This window comes from Notothenia rossii (genome assembly GCF_949606895.1).
Source record: "Notothenia rossii genome assembly, chromosome: 8".
In the NCBI taxonomy this organism is placed as follows: domain Eukaryota; kingdom Metazoa; phylum Chordata; class Actinopteri; order Perciformes; family Nototheniidae; genus Notothenia; species Notothenia rossii.
The window spans coordinates 60,853,127-60,876,929 of NC_136906.1; the positions used below are offsets into that span (position 1 = coordinate 60,853,127).

At 40.7% G+C, this 23,803-nt stretch overlaps 1 protein-coding gene across 5 annotated transcripts in view; it reads right to left on the minus strand.

Annotated features, from left to right (window-relative positions):
- The window catches only part of klhl29 (kelch like family member 29), a 208,731-nt gene that overhangs the window by 98,696 nt on the left and 86,232 nt on the right, over positions 1-23,803 (minus strand). For all 5 annotated transcript variants that reach the window (XM_079643102.1, XM_079643101.1, XM_079643100.1 and 2 more), the window contains exons 4-5: positions 6,994-7,141; positions 3,808-4,317 (exon numbers count right to left, since the gene is read on the minus strand). In XM_079643102.1, coding sequence (XP_079499228.1) covers positions 3,808-4,317; positions 6,994-7,141 — 658 coding nt within the window. The remainder of the gene's footprint in view (positions 1-3,807; positions 4,318-6,993; positions 7,142-23,803) is intronic.

Below are 23,803 nucleotides of genomic sequence, written 5' to 3' on the forward strand. Positions count from 1 at the left end.
GTGGGCAGTGGGCACTATTTCGCTGACGTTGTCCTCTTGTCAACACACAGGAGTGACAGTCCGCACACACACAAGACCGCAATTATGGCAGAAGCAAAAAAGCCCAAAATATATCATTTTTCACTCAGAGTGGGAGGATGATTATTTTGTTATCTATTCCAATTCAAAGTCCATCTGTCTCATCTGCAATGCCAGCGTGGCTATTGAAGAAGGGTCATTTAGGAGCGGCATTTCAAAATAGTGCACAAACGCTACGAGACGGAATTCGCTCCTAATTCTGCACTACGCTCCCAAAAGGGGAGGGACCTGAAAGGACAGCTAAATGCACAGCAGTCCATTTTCACCAGGCCCAACAACAAGAGCAAGGCTGCTACCATAGCATCTTATCGTGTCAGTCACGTTCTTGCGAAACACATGAAGTCTTTCAAAGACGGCGAAGTTGTGAAAAAGAAGCATTCCTTGATGCTGCCGACGCTTTTGGGGGACAGTAAAAATAACAGTAGCATTTCAACAGGTTTTTGATATAATAAAAACTCATGTTAGATACCGTTATTAATCAGCTGTAAGTTTGAGTTTGTTTGAACTTATTCATTATAATTATTGTACAAAATGTTATAAGAATGCAAACATTAAGATCTGTTCTGTTTAAATTGATTATAGTCTATTATCAATTCAGGTTAAGAAACTAGTGTTGCTTGCATCCTATTTTAAAGGGATTTCTTTTTATACTCTACTAAAATGCAACAAAAAAAGGGTTTGATTCTATTAATTTTGTCTTTTTTATTGCACTTTGGCAGCAGATTCCTGTGTAACTTCAGATCTGAGTTGTCTTATTAGTAAGCCTAATCTATACTTTTGTAGCAACACTATTTTTATATAATGGCAAAGAAAGGGTTCAAAGTCTTTTCTTTTTTTCCTGTGTCATATGTGGCAGCACTGTTCAATGTTTCTTGAAAACATTACCCACATTACCCACATTCACATGTGACGTGTGAATAAACTCCAACTCTGTATCAACAACACTGTTGTGTAACTTCAGTTAAATACTTGTATGTGTGTAGATTAGAAAGAGCTAAGATAAAGGATCTGCAGTATTTTATGATTTATTAATCGTACAAAGGTCAGTTTTATACAAGTAGAAGTGCGTATTTACCTGGTAGTAGGCTGTCAGTAATGGCTACGCCTCTCTATTTGGACTGGTAGATCTCGGCAGACTGGCAACTTTAAAAGTAGCTCTCGGTTAAAAAAAGGTTGGGCACCCCTGGTGTACAGTCTGTGTATGTGCTACAAGGGTTTGTATTGCTCTTATACATTTCTTGAGGTAAAAATGAAGCCAATGTATGTGTTTGTATGCAGCAAAAAGCACAAGAAATACACCATGTCTGTCTGTGTGAGCTGGTCCTGGGACTTGCCGCTTCCTTTTATGCCAGATACACACGTTGCCCAAAATCTCTGCCCTTGGGATCAGATTTTCCAACCGTCTTATCCTCACTTCGGCCATTAGAGGGCTGCAGAAACGCTCACCTCTAACCTACAGCTGCTTTACATTATTTTCACAAAATATTTGTATTTTGCGCAGGCAAAGAAGTGACAAACAGAAGGTTAAGCAAATTGAACCAGAAGTGAGACAGAATGCAGTTTGCAAGAGCTAACCCTCCGTATTTTACCGGTATGCCACTACAGCAGCACACTATAGCCACATTGTAATGAAGTGTTAATTGATTTAAAAATAGAGTGCATTGGATTAGTGACGGGCCTGGGATTTATGACATCTCCGAGTTAACGAGAAAGCAGGGAGGGATAGCAAGAAAAAAAGACAGGAAGTGGCAGAGATAAAGAAAGACAGAGAAGCACAGACAGATGGACAGCAGTGGGCAGTGTTGAGGGGCAGGGCAATGGGGGTGCAGGGGGGGGAGCAGTTGTGATTACGGCTGCTGACTTAAAGGTAGGGTAGGTAAGAATGGAAAAACCAGCTCGAGTGCCCTAGAATTTGAAAGTACGCAGCCGAAAAAAATCTGCCCCTTCCTTCAGACTTCCTTACAGAGCCCCTCCTCCAACACGGACGCGCACATGACCAATGAGGGCACGAGATAAGTTTGTGCACATATGGAAGGCTGACAGGCAGGTAGGCCATCCAGTTACTTTAGCCGGGCCGACTCAGATGATTGGTCGTGCTTTTTACAGTACTACGGCTTCCACAGCATGACATTTTTTTTATGTATTTATTGTCAAAGCATTTAATGTATTCTTTGCTATCGGGATGTTAAGAGCATTCCATGGAATATAACAAAATGTGTTTCTGAAGTGAATTACCTACCCCACCTTTAAGTGTTCCTGTCAGGGGAGAAAATGGTGAAGAGATGCCACAGCCTCTAATTGTCAATCAATTTTTCAATGTTTTCCCCCTCTTCACTGTTCTTGCGACTTACTAATGTCTATTCAATGCAGGGATGGAAAAAAACAACTAAAAAGAAGATGTAAGAGTCAAGAAGTGCATATTGTGTCTAGAAATGTACACAGGGATGCTTTCCCCTCTGCCTTTGAAATACAGCAGCTGACAAAGTGTAACCATACAGACTGAATGTATTAACTTTCCCATAACATGAATCACAGGGACAGCTAATGAATTTTAACAATCCTACAGGGTTGCCTCCTCTATATAAAAGGCTCTGTATAAATACTGTAATTCAAATTAAACTCTAGCTTCTTCGGCCTGTAAGACGAAGGTCAGTGCATTTTGACATGCACTTGTTTAATGAATCGCAACATTCTATTCGACAAAGAAGCTAAAAAGCTCTCATTCGATATAGGCCGGACCGAGGATACAAGCCCGTCTAATTATCCATTTCCAATTCTACCTGCGGTCTCATTTCAATGTATCCCAGGCAGTCCCCAACATAATTGCTTTTTTGCAATCTACAAGTTCATTTGCACACATTTTGTTGATCAAAATGAGTCAGGAAAAAGAAAACAATCTAAACCTAAATTAAAAGCTTCATTAAATGTGAAAATTGGTCGGGGAATTGCGAACATCTGTTTCTGGTGCCCTGCGTCATAAAACCCCAAGGTTAAACCAAACACCAATTTACGGCTCGCAGACTCAGGCGTGAGTTGGAGCTGTGAAGCACCTTCACAAACACAGCGCAAGTCAACAAGGCTTCAAACGATTTTCGAGAGTGATGCGAGGGCAGGCACTGAAAGCTCTTCCTGCCTTGTGTTTAGTGGGCCTAGTGAGTATTGCAACAGAGAGCGGAGGAACGATAAACCTGACACACTTTTAACCAATTTCAGAGCACAACAGTGCTGCAGCTGTATAGTAATTTCAGATCTGTACAACATGTTCTTTCCAAAGAATCCACTGTAGGCTGTATTACAGGATTTTAGAAGCAGCTATCTCACTGATGCTTTAGGAGCACCTCTGCTTCTCTCCGGCCCTGGAGCAGATTTGAAGCCAATTGTGACTGTTTGCAAGTTGTATTTTAACAAACCTATATTGAGTGTGTGCTGCCTTATTTATGACTGCTGGCATCTGTAACTGCCCTGTTAGAGGTAGGGCAGAAACCTCTGCATTTTCCAGCACAACCCTGCTTAAGGGTAGGTCATAAAGAATAGAGAGCCAAGTGTCCATTGATTTAATACCTAATACCTTCTTGGCTAAGATTCACTTGTGAGCTTAGGTTGCCAGCTAAAAAATGTTTGCTGTGATTTCACAGAAAGTCGTGACAGGTGCCATATCTGCAAGAGAGAGATTAAAAAAACAAAAAAAAAACACGTTTGTGCAGATCAGCCGAGGCCATCTGGTCTTACCTTTAGGATGTCCCGGGTCGCTGAACTCGTACTTCCCCATCCCGACGGTGCGCAGCATCTGCACCCCGTTGGGACCGTCCTGATTGTCTCCGGCTGTGGCCTGGGCGTGTGCTGCTGCCGCCTGTCCGTTAGTCAAAGGCAGGGCGGGGTGCTGGAGGAGGCCGGGGTGAGAGGTTAAGTGGCCGTTGCCCATGAGGCTGTGAGGATTTGGATGAATAACGTGGTTGGCCTGGGCCGCGAGGGCAGACGGTATGGAGGGGTACGGAGGCTGCCCAGGCATGTTGAGCACCATGGAGGGTGGCTGCTGGGTGGAGTGCGGCGTCAGCTGGAAGTGGGCGGTCATTAGAGGGTGTTGCGGGAGAATTGGTGCTTGCATGGATGGGGTTACCCCTATGATGGGTGACTGCGCAGTCACGCTGTGGTTGAAGGGGGGAGGTTGGGCGAGGGCGTAGGTGTGGGGCAGGAGACTGGGCTGGCTCACCGCTGCTACTGATGTAGCCCAGGCAGGACCTTTAGACAACACAAGATAAAAGGGAGAGATTAATCCATTGTTTATTCAGCTTTCATAGAAATTGTTGTTTATACTGTAGCTATAATATATTATTTACAAGTCGTAGACAGAGAAACCCCACCCCCAAATTCTGGATTGATTTATAAGGAAGATCAAATAACGAAAACAACATGAGAAGACGGATTCCCGCTTGAGCTCTCCACACCACATCAGTCAGTGTGCTGCTTCGCTTCAGTCCAAGTTTGTTTTTGACTTAATATCAATCAAAGATATCTGCAGCGATGTACAGATCTGTGCCCAAGATCAACATCATAATACGATTAGGAGGTTTACTTTTCTACACAAAAATGAATGCTTTTCTGAATGTGAAAACATAGAATCGACAGAATAATCTGTGTAGGAGTGTACCCTAACACGCTGAGTCAATCGTTTTTTAACCCTGAGGGCGTAGATTCTGAGGTTGAGCTCGGCCATTTTGGCCCTGAACACTGCCTCCCTCGCTCACTCATTTGCTCCGACTCCTTCATCTGTAGCTCCTCCCGCCATGGTCCAAACTCCAAAAATAGCATCCCACTCTGCCAAAGAGCCAAAGGCTAAATCACAGCAGGCAAAAAGCAATGAAAAAAAACGTCCACATTATTCATGAAACTGGCCCTGCTGATATAATAGTTTGGGCTGAAAGGGATGGAGACAGGCAGTGAGAAGAAAAGAACCAAAGATAAAAGGGTCCAGAGGACAGTTCATTATCCACATGTCATTGAGCTTTTACCAACACTTTTTAATTTCCCTTATTTTGTGGATCATCTTGATAAAAGGATTCAAATTAAATGGGTTAGAATAATAACTCTACATTTTACTGTGTGAAGTTTTAAGTTTTTAATGCAGTGATAATATTGATAAGCAATTAAAGCCTCCGTCCTCCGATTTTATGTTTTACGTCACTAACAATTTCTTTAAATAATTAATTTGTCAAAGAATTGGATTATCATGGCCCAACGTTGGCCTACATTCAAAAGTCCTTCTGCAAAGTTGAAATAAATGTGCATTAATATTACATGGCCCGGCTGCGTTGTATCTCATAATGAGTCTAAAAATGCAGTGTTACCTTTTAAAAATTCCATGTACTTTTTTTATATTCCACAATTTGCTTAGGTCTAAATCATAATTTCAAAACAAGAGCTATTTTCGCACAAAGAAAGTAAAGTAGAAACAAATCTTCCAAAGGACAAACTTTCTTGAAAAGACACAACAGTGAAGTTTCTGTTGAAAGGAAACGTTGATTAATTCTGCCACAGTTGGCAGACGAACTTTCTGGCAACACAGTTCAGTGAAGTGTGGAGAGGAGCTGGCTTCGTTGCAAACGCCAGTCACAGTTTGAAATAGCGCACGTATGCAAATCAATATGCAACACTCTGCTCAGAATTGAGTGTCATATGCGACAGTGTGCTGGGTTTGTGACATCTCACTCTCAGTCAAGCTTTACTCCAAGCTGAAGTGTGAGCTGTGGTGGTGGGTGGGGGGGGCTCACACACTATAATAAGACCTCCACAGCTTCATGGTCAATTCAGCCTGCCCCTCAGTGCACAGCAGGGGGTTGTGGTCACACAGCAGGGGGGCACACCGCCGCGGTGCTCCATTCACTCATATCACAACAGCATGCTTCCATCATAAGAGATCTCCACTCCTAGAGAAGCATCCCTCCTGAGTCAAACTGATTAATAATTCATTCACGAAGCAATCTATATGTAAGATATGCAAATTCCAATAAGATGGCACAGGCAGTAACAGGAGGGCAGAAACATGTTTTGATGCTTTTGCTACCACAGAGTAGCAGCTGTCTACAATCTAGATTTGGTGAGCAGGAATTTCCAGTGGAACATGCTCCGTGCCAGTATTATTCTTAAATGAGACACATTTGTGATGAGCAGGAGGCAGAGGCCAGCAGAGCGAGGGAAGGAAATTAACTGCTCTAGGGCAGAGCCATTCTGGGTGAGTTCATTACAATAAGTAAAAAACTTCAACAATGGTTTAACCCGTTGATGTCAGGCGTGCACACTGCTCTGCTGTGCCACTGTTGTTCTGTACACGTCGTAAAAGGGGCATGAATAGAATAAGGTCGACATCTAAATTAGATCTGGTGAAGATCATTTGGAGGACTTTTCTTTTCATAGGTTTAATTTAGACTAAATCAGCTTCATTTAGTGACACTATAACATTAACAGGGACAATAAAATGAGAGCATACTGAAGGTGGTGGGGGACTGGAAGCCTGTGAGTGTGTACACTTTGCCCTCTTTTTTTTGTACTCCTTGATATCAAACTTACATTTCTATAATTATATACAGTAAATTGTTGAATTGGTTTATGTAAAGATGGTGTTTTTGAATGTTAATTATGCATGATTGTGTATGTAAAGTATGCTGTTTTGGAGGCAAGTGTATGTTTTATGTAGGGCAAAGCAGCAACTATGTCTCATTAGCATTAGATGCTAGTGTAGCTGGCCAGATCTGTCTGGGGTGTAACACATAAGTGTGTGTGCAAGCGATTGGTCCGTGTACATGCATACATCTGCTGCTGTGCAATGATGAAAAACTTACATCAGGTGGTGTGGGTGCTTGTGTATGTCAGTACGTAGGCACACCTGTATGTAAATGTTGTGTGTGTGTGATTCATTACCAGTGGGCTCGCTGTCTCGATGTTGCTTGGCAGGGGGCTCATCTGTATCCCAGGGTGTGAGCTGGTTGATGGGTGTCTGCCCCCACCTCACCCCTGGGGCCAGCAGCAGTCCTGGGGTCTGGTTATCTCCGGGAGACAGACCTGATACCTAAAAAAACAGCATAAAACACAACATAACTCATTAGAGTGTAGTACGAGATAAAAAAAGGAGTTTCCAAGACAATACAAAACTGGACAATGTGGAGGAGGTGGCAGAGGGGAAGGACAAGGAGAAAGCTGGACTATATCCTTAAGAACCCCTCCCACCCCCTCCATGCAGAGCTAGTGAAGACTCATCCCTCCTCGGCACAGCACTAAGCGCCTCGGACAGTCCTTTGTGCCTGTAGCCTTCAGGCTGCACAACCAAGGGCTAACCATGCAACCAGTTAAAAGTAACCCGTACTGTACTTACATCAAATCTACACTGTTTGTACAAATGAATTTGACCTGTACTCAAATCAGCACACATACTGTACATGTACATATATTTAATAACCCAAACTCAAACATGGATATATGTTTATTAAAATGATAAACGTTTGAACTTTTCCCGTTTTAACAGTCACTTATATAATGTTATTTTTAATTGTATTATCCTCTCGTGAATCTGTATGTCAAGTTTTTTACTCTCACTCTGTTGCAGCTTTAAACTCCTGAATTTCCCCATCGGGATAAATAAAAGGTACATCTTATCTTAATAAGTCCCAAAACCATTTGCGCCAGTTGATCAATAAATCCCAACCAGTGCAGCTTTGGTAAAAAAAAAACATGATATATTATAGCTTGAATGAAAAAAGCAACAAATCACAGTCTTCAATCTGTTTTAAAGGCCCTGAAGAGAGCTGTGATGATGGAGCACGGTATATTGTTAGGAGTAAGTGAGTGTTGATTACAGACTATATATAATGGGAATGAGGGCGAAAAAGAAATCTTGTTCACGGCCTCAAGAGTGTTTGCAGTATTTCTCCTTTTTATATACTAATAACAATTAACGTTCTAGTGTAGGCTAAATTCAAATTCAGATCCTTCCCCCTGAGACGTTGTATATCTTAATTTTGCAATGGATTAAACATTGTGTTCAGTCAAGTGAAATAATAGTATTCTGAACACAAATACAACAAATAGAATAAATACAATGAAATCATTTTTGCAGGCATGAGAGAAGAGAAAAATGTAATTTCAAAAAAGAAAATGAAAAGCTGGGAGACAATGTGTGTGTGGGGTTGGGTAAATCCAATGCAACTTCACCAGACCAAACTAAGAGCTCCCTAAGCCGTGCTATGCACCCACAACTTTTTATATTTGCTCTGGTAGGGGGGTAAGGAATGTTATCAGGTAAGCCCAGGCTGATGAAAACACCGGGTCAATCACCACTGGACCCCTGAGCAATATTGGCCTCTCCCTGTCTGCAGCTTGGACGCTAGGGCTAACTACCAGGCAGGGAGAGGGCAGAGCCAAGCCTGATTCCCCGCCTCGACCCAGCAGGCCTCCTGAGTTAATAGAAAAGACCTGGTCACCAGGCCCCTCCTGTGTCCCCTCCATCCTTCAATTCCATTATCCTCCCTGACCTGGCGTCCACTTTATCAAGCATGCCATCGTGCATTCCGACAGCTGTGTCGACAACGCCCGACCACGACAAAAAAGCAAACCAAACATTTCAGTTGGTGGCAAATTCATGTTCAGCTTTACATATCGCATCGATCCCTTTGCAGGAAAATCAAGCTCCCTGCTGTAAGATGGATGGATTTTTCACAGCTTTACAGAGCCTTTAACACTTAAAGACATGGTGTTGATGCAGCCAAACATCTGCTCCGTAATAAACAACTTCACAATAGAAGACAGGTTCAATGAGTGTCACTGGCTTGATAAATTCATACTGAAAGTTATCTGACAGTTTGTAAGTGCTAGGGGCAAAAGGGAAAAAAAACAGCGAAGGGAAACATCTTAAGGCAAAGTAGAAGACAGAGGGATGGAGTGAGAGAATGAAGCTGGGTTTAGGGCGAGAGCGGCTGTCAAGTCTTTTTGTCCAGCTCAACCTGTCGGCTTCAGACAAGACAAAACTGAAATGGTTTACTCAGAGAATGCCCTAAGCGCTCAATTCAATCCGAGAACCCTGGAGACTCGGGCATGGAAAAATTCGGACCATTTTCAAGGTGAGGAGTTGTTTTCTATAACTCTCTATTTGTTTTAATGAGAGTTTTTTCCTCCTCGCTCCGTGCTTTACTGTATTCCTCTCCAGCCATGCTTTACCTTCCCCTATATAAAGGCTACTTCTTATTACCTCGCAGAGTTTACTCTTACTTTCCTTTGGCCCTGCACATGCCTTAATATTATTCCCTCATTAATACTCCCACCCATTTACTCAAAACAGGATAAAAAACTGGAAAGATCTCTCCTGCTGAAAGGTAATTCAGCTGTCACAGTCTTAGCATAGCGGGGGAAAATAAGTTTCTTAGTCAGCGCCATCACTGACAGCATATCAGCTGGGCTCAGGAACAATTCTGAGTTGAAAATGATCAAGGTTAGATGGGAAAGACACACACTATGGAAACAAAAGTGTGTAGGCACACACACAGCAGATGTGCGCATACACACACACTCACAGGAGCCAGGAGATATCAGACGGGATGTTTATTAAGATGGCAGACTTGCTGCAGGTAGGAAGGAAGGGACTGGAGCTTCTGGGACAGCGCCTGTCATTTTCTCTCAATTTTATTTGCTCTCCCCATTTCCAGTCCCCTCCTCCCTGGCTGCCCATTATCACCGGGCAGCAGATGGTTTCCTCTGACTCGACAAAAACCATGCTGGAGTGGAGGAGGGGAACCAGATAAATAATATTCAAGTTGTGCCAAGCCATTCTGTGTTTGTTGTCAAGCTGGCTGGGGATTTTTTATTTTATTACTGAAGCAAACATTAGTGCATATGGACCACATACTGCAAATGTGGAAAGTGGAACTTGCATACACTCTTGCATACTTACAATATACACATGAATTTGCATATGTTGATGAAAGCACACATTACGATTATTCTTAAGCAGATGAACCTTGAGTTTTATGTCAGCACACATGTAATTAATAGCAGACATTTTCTTTTTTTTTTAATGGGTTAACTGATGAAGTGTTTGATATATAAACGAAAGAAAGTTTAAAATGGCTATATCCAATATATGGGCAATATCCCAAAGCCAGGGATAAGAAGGCTATCCATCTGCTCCTCTTGAGCAATCACACATGCAGTTACATATAAGCAAACAAATGCATGCACAGAACTGCAAGGCTCTTTCCCCTCTCAAACGTCTGACTGTTGCAAATATGCCAAATCAGTGTATTGTAGAGAGCAAGATAAAATCAAGATACATCAGGCCTTAATATAATACTTTTGCTCTTCCGTCCGGGTAGACAGCAGTTAGAGTCTGGCTAGCGTATCACTTATTTTCTTGGACATGGGGAACACTGACATCTGTCATTATGTGCTCTCTGCCATATCGCAATAGTAAGCAGCATTAATGCCTACCAGAACATCCTGCCACTGGCCACCATCTGCTGTGCGTACATATAGGAGGGGCCATGTGGTGATTCAGGGCTCTCGGCTTTGATTGTTTTGAGTTATCCACAACATCCACATCCAAACAAACAGAAAACGTTTGCTTATTGCTTTGTGTTTGCCTTTGCATTTTGTTCAAGCCAGCCTTTGTCTGGGTGAGTTATTGCACAAGTTCAGTCCTATAATAACACGGTTTAGGACACCAGGCATCCATATAAAACTACCACAATGGACATTCTCATAAGCTGCAGCTCTTTGTGCCTATTGTGTTTTTGGTATGGACCAGTATACCTAAGCTTGAACATGTAGTGGTCCCATCCAGTTAAGAGAGGGCTTTAGTTTCCCCAGAGAAATCACTTTATTGCTCGACTCTGGGAGAAATAGAAAGTAAGAGCGAGAGAGAGGGATGAGTATGTCTATAACACCCAGGGCCCACTGGGGTAAACAACGTTTCAGCACACACTGATCAAGTCAACTAACTGCTTTGAGATTTAATAACATCTCTGAGCGAAAACAGCAGTGTAGTGAAAGGTTTTGAGAAAAGCAAGAGAAAAAGAAGAAAAAAAGGAAAGGAGAATGAAGGGAGAATGAAGGGGAGATTGGGCCTTTAATGGTGAACAAGCCAGCACAAACACTCACATAAAAAAGGCAGGTTACAATACCACAGTGAAAAGCTAATATAGTGAAATGTCATCAGCACAACAGCCATACGCAAGGAGAGGTGCAAGATGCAGGCCGGTGCTAAACTGGTTAATAATGTTATACCTTTTAAGGATCAGTGTTTCTCTAGTAGCAAAACTTTTAGAAAAAATAGCAGACGAAGAGGTTCACTGTTGAGTGAATTCACTCAGCTGGCATGACAATCAGGCCTCTTAATGGGCACTTGTTTTCCTGATAGGTTTATCTGTTAATCTATTCCAAATAGACGTACCAGGAATGTCCCTGTTTTCTGGTGGTCCAGTGTGGAGCAACCATTATGGTTTAATTTAAATGCATAACAAAAAAAAAAACATCTCCTCAGACTGCACACTATCTCCGGGGAGATGCATGTATACAAATGTAATTATAAACCAAATTTCAATAACAGCAGTCACCACCGAGTATTGCTATATTGTGTTTACCCGTAAAATAATATATTGCATTGTAAGCCCGCACCATGAACAAATCATAGAAAAAAAACGATGTGTAGGAGAGGAAATGAAATTCAACTCCGACAGAATGGCTTTTTCTTCCCTTTGGCCAGGCATGGACAGATACAGCGAATTTGGCTGAAATGTGGAGGGTGATGGAAATAATGGCTTTCCTTCGGAGGAAAGGAGAAAAAAAATGTCAGTAAAGGAGTGAAATATTGAGAGGCAGAATAAGACAAACCCATCCATCAAATAGCCTCGTATCATTGCCTTTGACAGATCATTTTCAGTTTTTCTAAAATGGAGGGGAAAAAAAGATATTTTTCCTCCTCATGCTCCGTCCAAAAGGTCCAACCAAGTGTGGTCTGACACTGACCAGCAGCGCTAAGGACAGTACAAAAGCGCACAACTAATTTCCTTTCGAACATTATTCACTTACTGTATAGAGGTATCTCTTTTCCATGACAACGCTCTGACACCTAAATGTGAAGTGGATTTGTTCTGGGTGTCCTTCATAATGGTGCTGAATGCTGGAGCCGAACCACGGGGCGGCTGTGTCCAATCTATTAAACTGGAACATAGGAGAGCATCTCACGAGTAAACAAAGAGACTACTGCGCCATTTTTTTGGCAGCCATCTTAGAACGGAGTGGTGCTCCAACATACCGAACAGCGTAATGCGATACAAGGAGAAGGTGCGTATTCAGTGTGATGGCTGCAGACTGGGTTAGGGACAGAGAGAAATCGGGGTAATATTTCTTTTTCTACACAGGATCCATTGTATTTCACTTAAAAATGTGAACAGACACTGCGATTTGACATATCTATTGCATCGTAGAAGACACAAAACGTTGCTTTTCTTGAACTTTAAAAAGTGAATCTTGTATGCTAGTCAAACCTCTACTTGTAAATTAAGCTTATGCTAAATGTATACCGAGGTAACTGACACTTGCAGGCAGAAACAACTATTAGCACAGCTCCTATCAAATCCCTTACTGCGGATACTGGTGGGCAATGCATGAAATGCATTAATACAATTCAAAACAATGTCATAAAAAATACTATCTTCATTCAGAGGATACAGAGAAATCAGTGAAATAAGATTATATTAAGTCAAATTTTTTGTTTAAATACCATTATAGGTACAAAAAAAACCTATAACATTATTTACCTGAAAGAAGTCAAAAAAAGGTTGACTACGGTAAGTTCATTTGTTTTTTCCAAGGCTTGCCAGCATTGAGAACACCTGCCACTTTCTTGAAGAAATACGGCAGTTTAAAACATGTCATATCTGAAATCACCATCTGCATCGAGGCAATATCACTTTAAACAAGAAAAATGTCTGCCATTACATAGAGTTGACTGTTCATGACTGGCAGTTTGCACACTAAAAATTGAAAATGCAAACAAAGCAGCTCTTTCCAGACGCCAACGTTTAACACTGACCCCCGGCAGCACGAGAGACAAACATAATGAAAACACACAACACCGGCTCCTTGTGGGTATAGGCTATTGATGCACCACAGAAGGGGCTATGGATACAGACTCTATAATTTCAAGCCCCGGGCCAAACGACTGAAGGGGAACGGACTTCACTTCCAGTGAAATGTTCAGCTAAGACACTCCGACAGCTCGGCGAGCTCCTGGCTCGCCGCACACATTCAAGAAAAGAGAGGCATGATCAGAGGGGCGAGGCCGACAAGCTTCAGCGGAAAAGCAGAACTGGAAACTATCCCATGAGTGCTCAGAGGTTGCAGCGTTTGCCCTCCAAACCCGACCTCAAACCCTCTTTTACGTGTGTTTTCTTTTCTCTTGCAGACAAGGCAGCGGATTCGTGAACATGTTTTATTTGTGGGACTAAGCTGCGGTGGTGAGGCAGCTGAGAGAGGGGCACTAGTGCTTGGACATGCGAGCTGTGGAGACATCCTTATGTCATGGTAACACCTCCCAGAAGAGCATGTCAGAAAACCCTATTGCCCTCCGTTGGCACTGGCAGGCACAGTGAGAGACATAGGTCTCCAGCAGGCTGTGACCCTGCCTGATGTGTGGTGAGTGTTTGGGGAACAAATATCTACTGCCTGTCACAGCAGAAGCCTTGGAGACCAAGAAAGATGACTGTGTAGCTCTTGTCTGTGGTCAATTGAAGCAAAGCGACTGCTATGAGTAGCCTTGGGTGGGTGTGTGCGCACTGAGTGCATGTGTGGCTGTAATAATTGAGCGTTAACTGGACGACCAGCCATTTAGCGCTAAAGAATTAATTTAATTTATATTGATATTGCAATATGAAGGGAAACAATATCTACTTTGCCAAGAGTGCTGTGTGGGGAGTTTTAAAATGAATTTTACAACACATACAATTTGCAAATAAAATAGTTGATGTTCTGACAGAAAAGCTAAAAATCCAGATGACCATATGGCAGGGCCGGAAATCTGGGAGACAATGCAGTGGATGCATACTTATAGTGGTTCAAGTTCTAACTTGGCATATTGTCTGAACATAATAATTTCATAACCACCATGTTTAAACTGTACACACAGCTCTCTGAAATACTGAGCTTTAATATATTGCCTTGAAAAAAATGTTAATGTTGTTGTCCACAGGAAGAGCTGGGACAAATTAATCTATAAAAATTCCAGATTTTGCAGTATATGTGAAAGGAATTTATGTAATTTTTCATTTCAAACCTTTATTTATCCAGGTATATCCCATTGAGATCATTGATCTCTTTTTCAAGGGTGACCTGCTCAATAAGTTTGCGGTTGTGCCAGCATTATACTTTTGAATGAATCTTTTTTTCTTTACACTTTGTACCCCCAAGGACAAGTTAGATGCAGTGTTTGTCATAATTCCTGAAAAGATTTACCATTAGTTTTAAAGGGAGAAACTATGCTTTTCAGTTATTTTGTCCTTTTGTTCACTTAAACTGTCCATAACCTTCTACCTCCACACTTTACTTCAACACCCTTCTTCTCAAACAGTAGCTATCAAAAGTAAGTGGATTGGGTCGGCTGTGGCTCAGTAAATGGGTAGTTGCCCTCCAATTGGTAGGTCATTGGTTCAATCCCCAGCCCCTGTATTGCTCCTGATGGTCCAGGGTGTGTGAATGTATGTTAATGTAAGTCTTCCTTAGCAGGTGGCACCTTGTATGGCAGCCCGGCTGTGTATGGATGCGTGTGAATGGCTGAATGCTTACTTATGCATGTAAAAGCACTTTAAGGATCCGTAAAGACTGGAAAGGGCTTTATAAATGCAGGCTATCAACAATGTGTTGTTCATGAGAGACAATCGCTTCACACAGTGTTAAAGGGTTAGGTCTCATCAAACTCAATGTCCAATAATAAAAACTATATGTTTAAAAATGTTGTTTATAGGACTTCAGTTTGTCTTGATTTTCTAGAAAAAGCATCTATAGTCAAAAGCTGGATTCTTAAAAGGTCTGAAGCTATTTTCATGATTTGATACTTATACACAGACTGATATGAATCTGACAGAGCAGTAAGATGGATCCTCCTATGGACTTTTGCTGGGCACAGACATCTGGCAGACACAAAAGCAGCCTAGAGTCAATAGAGACCGCAAGTACAGAACAGTCAGGTTTCTGGCGCACATCCACACTGGTCTGAGAAATGCCCAAATTTGAGCCCTGAAACTGCTTATTTCAAACCAGATGGTATTAAAGTAAACAAGGCTGTTTGGTGTTACATCCAATCTATATCTGTAGGATTTAGTCTGCTAAAGTGCACATACTGAGGCGTTTATACAGTGTGACATCACCTTAACATCTGGAAGGCAAAACATCTAATCAAGGCTTACAAGTGTGAATAATTAAACTGAAAATGGAGGCAACGCCAATGTTGTATGTGCTGCAAATGTGCCTAATTAATTAAACAGTCCTGCAACATTATGAGAGCACAATGACCAATGTATCAGCTCCACTCAGATGAACTCTGGACACTGTAATTAATATGCCAGTTGGCTACAGAGTGCCTATCACCTTTCTTTCGGGGTTCCTAAAAATAGCCGTATTAAGTGAGGTACAGCAGAATCTGCATCAGCGCTGTCAAATCAAAACCCCTCGTGACTCCACTAAGGTATATAATTACCAGTGTGCCTAAGAGCCGCTTACTATCTCTTATTTTTTGCAGCCTTTGTATTCACCAGAGAGCATTTACTAGTAAGAGGAATTAAATATCCTCTATTAGTCAATATTAAGGTTCACAATAAAACAAAATGTGTTATATTCTAATTCCAGATCTATTTTATGAGAGTTAGATGACTCAAGCAGGGATATGGACTCCTGGCCGGAGACTTTATCCGTCAGAAAGACACATTAAAGCAGTGCACAGGCAGCCACATATGGCAGTGATCCCACCTTTGAGGTTCCAGTCTTGCAGCTCCAGCACCGCTCCCCCAGGGTATAAGAGGAGACAAAAAGACTGGTTTATTCCACAAGATGAAGTGGTCAGTGCAGCTCTGTTCCACTGCAAGCTCAGTGGGGACTCCACACAACGCAAGCATAAGATATACAGTGGAAAGACATGCTGGGAGACATGCAGGGATCATTAGAGACCTAGGAGTCCTAAAGAAACTGAGAAATAGCCATGAACTATAGACTGCGGCAGGTGAATAAACAGACGATTGCTTGAATAATGGAAGGATTTATTATGCAAAAGGCTTTTCTGTGTGTTTAGGGACGCCTTTCAAATACCCGTGAATGAGTTTCTCTTGATTTGGATTTTGAATGTTTTTCAAATGCTAATGCTGTTCTATAGAGATGGCAAAAGTAATTTCAAGGTCCATATCCTGTGTCGAAGTAAAATTAGGATCTTTTTGAAGATTGGTTGATCTCTCCATGCTTGTTTTACGGCACGCAATTTGGCGGAGACGAAAAATGTTGAAAACATTCAGCACCTAGTTATAAAAGTGATGTGTGCATAAATATTTCTGGACTATTATACCTATTGTATTTTTTTTTTTTTAAATAGAAATAATGAAAATCTTGAAAAGAGGTCAAATCAATGTAGTTGTCAATGTTGTACTTCACACACACAATCTTTATTACCAGTACTTTGTTGTTGTTTTGGTTTTAAACACACCCTACTTCAGAATCATTCTAGTTTAAAAGTATACAAACAAACAAACCCACAAGTCCTCCAACTTATATGACTAAATAAACAACAAACAGTAATTGTGTCAAGAATAACTTCTTCCAGTTACTTCCACATTGTTCCCCAGTCTTGAGAATAACAGTTCAGTGTCTATTTGATCGGTAACAGGTATCAGGGAAAGATTTGCTTTAGATGTTTGTGTCAGGTAAATGCACGCATGTGATTTGCAAAAAACAAAAAAAACAAAAAAAAGTAGTTGAAATGCAATATTGATTCCCTGTGGCATTTATAAAATGATTCCATTTCTTTATTAGATTTACTTGTTTGTTGTATGATAATGTGAGAGATGAAAGCGTTTCTGCTTCATGGACACAGACAGACCAGATACATATTCATGAGTTAGATGATTAATCACTTAGATGGATGATTCACATTACTAAAAAATGTTCCTGCAGCCAAATATAAAACTAACAAAGTGCAAAGAGTTAGGGTTTGAGGTGTGTTCTTTCTCTCAGTCGTCTCAATTGTATAAAGAGACACATAAAACAACCCATGATCAATAAAATGCAAAACCAAGATCACCAATAGTTTATATGTTTCTTGGATCCAACAATCTTGGATATAGTAATATAAAAAAAAAAAAAAACTTTTTCTAGGTTTGTACTTGATGAAAAAAATGACGTGTCTGTTGACCCACACTCACACCATTTTGTCGTCAAATCAGTCAGTTGATTCTATCTGTACAGCTTGTCGAATCATGCAAATGCACCACTTCATATGTTTAACAGAAATGTGCTGGAAAGCTACTCGAAAATAAGTCATCCGGCATGAAATTAGCATAAAGAGGGAATAAGAGACCTAAGAAATCTTAGTAGGCAAAGAACAAAACGACCAATTAGTCGTAATAAGAGGGGGCGGCACTACGTTCTAGAAATGCAATATATGCTAATATGTGTTCTTCTGTAGCAGCTGATGCAGTTTTGACTAAAGTGTTATCTAAAAAGTTCCCCCTTCTTGACCACTAGTGTGCAGAACCTCTCCAATGTATCTGAATGAGGTAACGATGCCTCTGGAGACAGGTCTTAAAGACACCTCTGTTGTCAGCAACAGCATCAGTGTTCTATACAGATTCATATTTCCCTTACACAACCCTGCACACCAGTTCCCTGTGCACTTGTTGACAGGAGCTTGTAATCTGAAATAGTCTGCAGGGTTGAGCCGTTAAGTCCGTTGTAGGAATAGGATACAGTTATTGTGGGAAGGGGAAGACGAGGAGGAATACAGTAGTAGGGTACATATTCCCTCCAAAGCTTAGCTGTCAGGTTTCAGTCCCCATCAGAAAAGCATTGATTTCCTGTCACATATTCCACTATATGTGCTTCTACATGTGTCTTAGACAAGAGCGCTGCGCATAATGGGACCGCTTCGGTGGTTAAGACCACAGCAGGAAGCTTGCCTACATATTGATCTATGTTGACGCCAAACATCGTCCCATATTTAAATTGATCCATAACATAGTGCTGAATTGCTGGATTCACACATGGAAACTACCACATTTTAAATTGACGGGGCCCCGGAAGAGCCATCCCAAGCTGTGACACAAAGACTGCAATAAGTGCCAATACATCTGGATATGTACGTTTAACATTTCCCTTTTTTCATGTATTGTCTGTGAATTTTGAATAGCCAACTTGAAATTATATTTTGGCATTAGCTTTTCAGTGACCTTTCCAGCACTCAATTCAGTTGTCAAAACTGTACTGCCTGGGAAGCAATGTGCTATAAGTAGCATTTACATTCAAACCATCCGATGAAATTGAGGTATTCAACTTTTTTCCGCTATTACAAATGTGGCTAAATAATGCTTCAGAATATGCCAGAAACTGTAACCTATACACATTACAGCTTATCAGAGGAGCGGTTGCAAAATATTTGTATTATTCCTAAGAGAGGAGACAATAAATAGGATGTGTTTTCCATAGAGGCCAGGCTTCATAATGGAGATATACAATGTGCATGCAGAGGACATTGCTTGCAAGAACAGTCACAATTTCTTGGCCATGCCCAGACATTAGAGAGAGTCATTAGGCTCATTTAAACAAGGCCATTAAGCCGATGAAATGAGGCAGTATATTTGAGTGCAGAAACAGAAGAAAATAGCGGCCTTTTTCTCATTGGTACACAATCTCTCCTGAGTCAAGTATGCTATAACTCTGGCTGGAAAGAAGAGCCCGGGTTTTTGGGTGCAAAGTCTCCGGCTGCAGGGAGTTCACAACATCCTCTGTCACTGTCAAATAAACTTTAATACCAGCAATTACTGGAACAACAACTCCAACATGCAGTAAGTGCTTAGAGCAGAACTTAATAATGCAGCCATTAGGAAGCTTTAATTTGACCGTTTTATTTGTTTACCTTAAGAAGATATTATTCAACCTAGGGTTACTTATCAGAGGCAAAGAAAAACCTATTACGAACAGCTCTGGCAAACATGGTGCCTCTACACACACATAATAACTGTGTGTACAGTATGCAATTTCAAGCAAGGTGCAGGGGATTCTTTACCTGGTGCATTTGCAAGTTTCATGAAGAATTTCTACAAGTGAATACAATGGTGGGTTTTTTAACAATAAGTACAAATTGCAGTGCAAAAACTAATTTTAGAAAACCAACAATTCCAAAGGAAACCACAAAATGCATAGTTGATAACTGCTTTTCATAACTCTCATCATATAAATGCCCTAATAAGAATATTTTAGTTATGTTTAGATTCCTTCTCTTTATTTCAGAAGACCAGGCAGAGATTGCTGCCTCTTGTTGGTCTAAAAGAAGTGATTTTTTCTTTGTCTCTTTAAATATAGTGCAGGAAAATGGGTCCAATCACAAGCGGTAAGTTGAGACAAATGTGGGGATGCGGTTTTATGCCAGTTGTGAACAGATCAAATAGAGGCATAGAGGTCTTTGTCACTTGAAGGTCAAAAAATCCTCATTGGGAATTTACTTAAACAAATGATGCTGTTATTCCTGTTAAAGGACAGTCTGACCGAGCTGGACATGAACATGGTCAAGAAGATTATGAACCAGGTGAGTGAAGAACAGCAGATAAAGAAAAGACACACAAAAGGCAGGGAGATGGGGGGGGGAAGGGATCTCATTGTTAAACATTTATTGTTGCACCTCTACTGCAACGTGTCTAAACATGTTGAGAAGCGACAACAATCACTCATTTAGAGACAAATCCTGCTTTAGTGCTGATCCAGGATTACGACTGATTAAAAACGGTGTTCCTTTTTGTTGCTCAAGTCTGATGAATCAGTCAAGGGTGATACAGCCAGAAGATGTGCCCCTGGAATTAATTACATCCCACCTCTTTGTTTTGATCGAAGTGGGTCCTCTTTGCTGGATTGCCTCATTTTCAAGGAGAGTACTAAAACTGAGGAGGAGCTCAGAAAACATTTACAGCTAAGGATCACAAGGTTAGATGGATGAATTAATAATGAAACGTTTTTGTAAACTTTTGAAAATGTAGATGATCGTGTTGGTGGGCTATGCAAGGTTTCAATCCTTTTGAATTCAATCTCTATTTTCTTTTGCCCATTGCTGCAGCCGGGTGCAGCTTCATTGAAAATCTGGCGCATGGTAAATAGCCTTAAATTAGGTCCCTGGCCTTCCAGCTTGGTTATCTGTGATGATCGGAATAGTGTGTGCTGCTTGAAAAGACCCGTTTTCCCTCTGGCACATGATTTAACATGTCTCATTTACCAGGGAAATATGCAGGTCACGCACCAAGACATTTCTAGTCACATCCTCACCTTGCTCCAAACCCATTTAAAGGATTTGAATTAGATAAACCATTACATTTCTTCTTCTCCCTGTATTTCCGCTTGATAAATATTCATGTTTTTTTTCTTTTTGACCACAACACAATTTCAGGAGGTTCCTTCAGCGGCAAGATAACAAAAAAATCCTTATACATTGTAATGATAGCTCAACCTAGATGTTTGAGAGGCAGTTTAATATAAAATAAAGAACATTGGAGACAGCGGATGGACCATTATGCCAGGGAGTGAATACATGGAGACAAATTCTAGCTATTTAAAAATGTCAGCTCGAAACTTAAAGTGTAAAAGACTTGAGTGCATCTGCTTCATAGACAGTGAGTCAAAAGTGATTCAAAAAGTCCATCTCAAAGAGCAAAAAGGTGCCGTTCTCTTTCATGCTGGCTTACAATGCTAATTTTACTTTTTGACTCATTGGGCTTTTACACTTTCAATCTTGCGGGAGGACCAAGCGTAATTACTATAATTACTGTACAAAAGCATAATACAGCCACGTAAAATGAAATGAAAACGATATCAAAATATCTATGCGATAAAAGACAGTCTATCCCGCAATGATTGATTTCTGTAAGGTAATCTTTCATTTAGAGTATCCAACTAGCGATTGGTTAATTTACTAAGATTGAGCTAATGGATTGGAAACATATTGTTAACTTATAGCGGCTGTAATGGATATTCTTTCACTAACAATGTATTAAATACAAATGGTAAAAGGAATCTTTTGTAGTGATGAGATGATTATCGTCTGATTCTATAGTGCACCTTGACTTCAAGAAGGTTCATACGAGTTTTAGCTCAGTTCAGTTGTCTGGCCTACAAATACACTCTTTTTACAGTTTATTAAGCAGGCAGCTGTTTTGAGTAAAAAATCGACCTGTTCTACACCAAAAAGCAGAGCAGACAGAAAGAGTTAGCGACTAGCTTGTATTTAGCAGATACTGTAAAGACTGAGATATTTCCCTCAGAAGTGGCTAACGACCAGAAACACAGGTACAATTATTTCACATGCACATACACTTTTCGATTGTTGGACGACTTCCTGAGCAACAGGCGTTAGGAAATGGTAACTTAATATTTTATTTTATTTATATAAAAATTCACTGGAATTTATATTTTTGTCCATTTTTGTGAACCTCTTAAGCCTCACGGACCCGTATCCGGGCCCGAAATCGTGTAATTTGCAGGAAACAACGTCTAAGGAACCTTCATATTTAATAAACTATGAATGTTTTATATCCATATAACGGGAAAAAAATAATTTAACTGATCTTTTTCATTTTTTTTATTAAAAAAAACCCTCAAAATGCTACCAGTGAGCCTCTGAATTAGCGCCGAGCGAAAAATGCTAACCTATTACTGCACCGAAAATCACTCCTAGCTCCCTTATATTTATCCTAGCTATTCCGTTGCTTGATATCAGAGGAGGGATATTTCTCCCCTCTGCTGCAAGCTAGCATGCGCAGAGACACCACCTTTTTATTTTAACATGAGTGTGTGCGGGACGATTTCCCTTGAATTCTATTGGCTCACTATAAGTACAAAATATTTTTGGGACGGACCCTATAATTTACAGTTTTTTTACCATGTTCAATCTGAATTCTCTTTAAAATAAAAAACATCTATATTGATTCTGACTTTTCTACATCCAACTCACAGGTTTATCATTACTTTGAGAAAAAAGATTATTAATTTAACCCTTTTAGAAGGGAATATATGGTCATTTGTTCTGGGAATGTCATTTTCGAGCCTGGATCCTGAAACCTGAAAAACAGGCTTGGGGCCTAACAAGTTTTAAAATAGAGCTTATATCTGCCCTTGAAGCAGGGGGGCTCAACAGGGCACATTGGGTGGGTGTATCACAAATCTGTTACGGTTCAAGACATTCACTAATAAGGCGGCAGCATTTCTATTACTTTCTTTTGTGTTTCTGCTTATTGACAACCAAGACTTACTTTTGCACTAAAGTCACTTCTTGAAACAACCTGGTATAAGAATATGCAATCATGTCGGGAAAGAAACGCACAAAGCGACAGCGACCTTGCTTATCTTAAAGGTTTTGCTTTTCTATTTGCGTCTAAGTTTATAGCGCGTAGGCAACACGGTTCAAATCATCAGCTGTCGTTCAGTGAATCGCAGATGGTTTATTCAGATGCACTTGTTCCTCGTCAAGGTAATCATTCTGTGGAGAACACATGGTCTTCAGTCTGCTTGTATTCTCCAGAGAAAACAAACACACGCAGACACAAACTCACAATGCTCTGCAAAAAAGTCAAGTTTCATTTCCAAGTTCATCTAAATGTCACAATAAGTAGACAAAAACTCATTTTCACAAATCTCTACTCTGGGTTAACAGAGCCCAAGATAATAACTCAGTCGATTAACAAACTGATGGTTCCCCATGTTTCTTTGATTTAATGTGAAACAGCTTACACTGCCATTCTTAAAATAATATGAAAGAAAATGTTTGCAGTATCTGACATTACTTGCTTGTAGAAACACAATTAAAATGTTGTCCAACGAGTGAACAATACAAGTCCTCTATTGTGTCAAACTCGGATTGCCCTTTTAAGCTGAGATATTAACATCCGTTTCTGGTCGATTCTGGGGGCCGAGGTGAATCATGACATGCTAGGTTTAATTACTTGAGGAGCTTTCTTTATTAATGAAGGACATGGTCTTGTCAAGAACAAAATGCACTTCATATTCTCTAAATGTCCCAGTCATGGCACCATCATATAAAAGTCAATAGAGGTGCTGGCAAGCATTTTCTAGCAGTATCAGATTAAACCATCTGCCAGAAGCACTGTCCTTCAATTTAACAACATACATTATTTGCATTTCGATTGCTGACAGATCCTGTTATAGGTCCCTTTTACTGAAATGAAGTGGTATGCTAATGATTTTTTATACTTTTTTTGTTATAGCTCTGAACCTGACTACCAATTTGTGGAAGGACTCAGGCTTGCAGGAAAAAGAAGACCATCAAATTGTGACATAACTGGAAGGCCGGTCACAGATCTCCGACAGTTAAAATGCAAACAACGCTGCAAAAAGAAAGACCATAAACCCCGGCCCTAAAAAAAAACAGATGCTAGCGCTGTACACAGACTGCAATTGACTCACGTTTGTCAATATGTATTGCCCCCTCAGA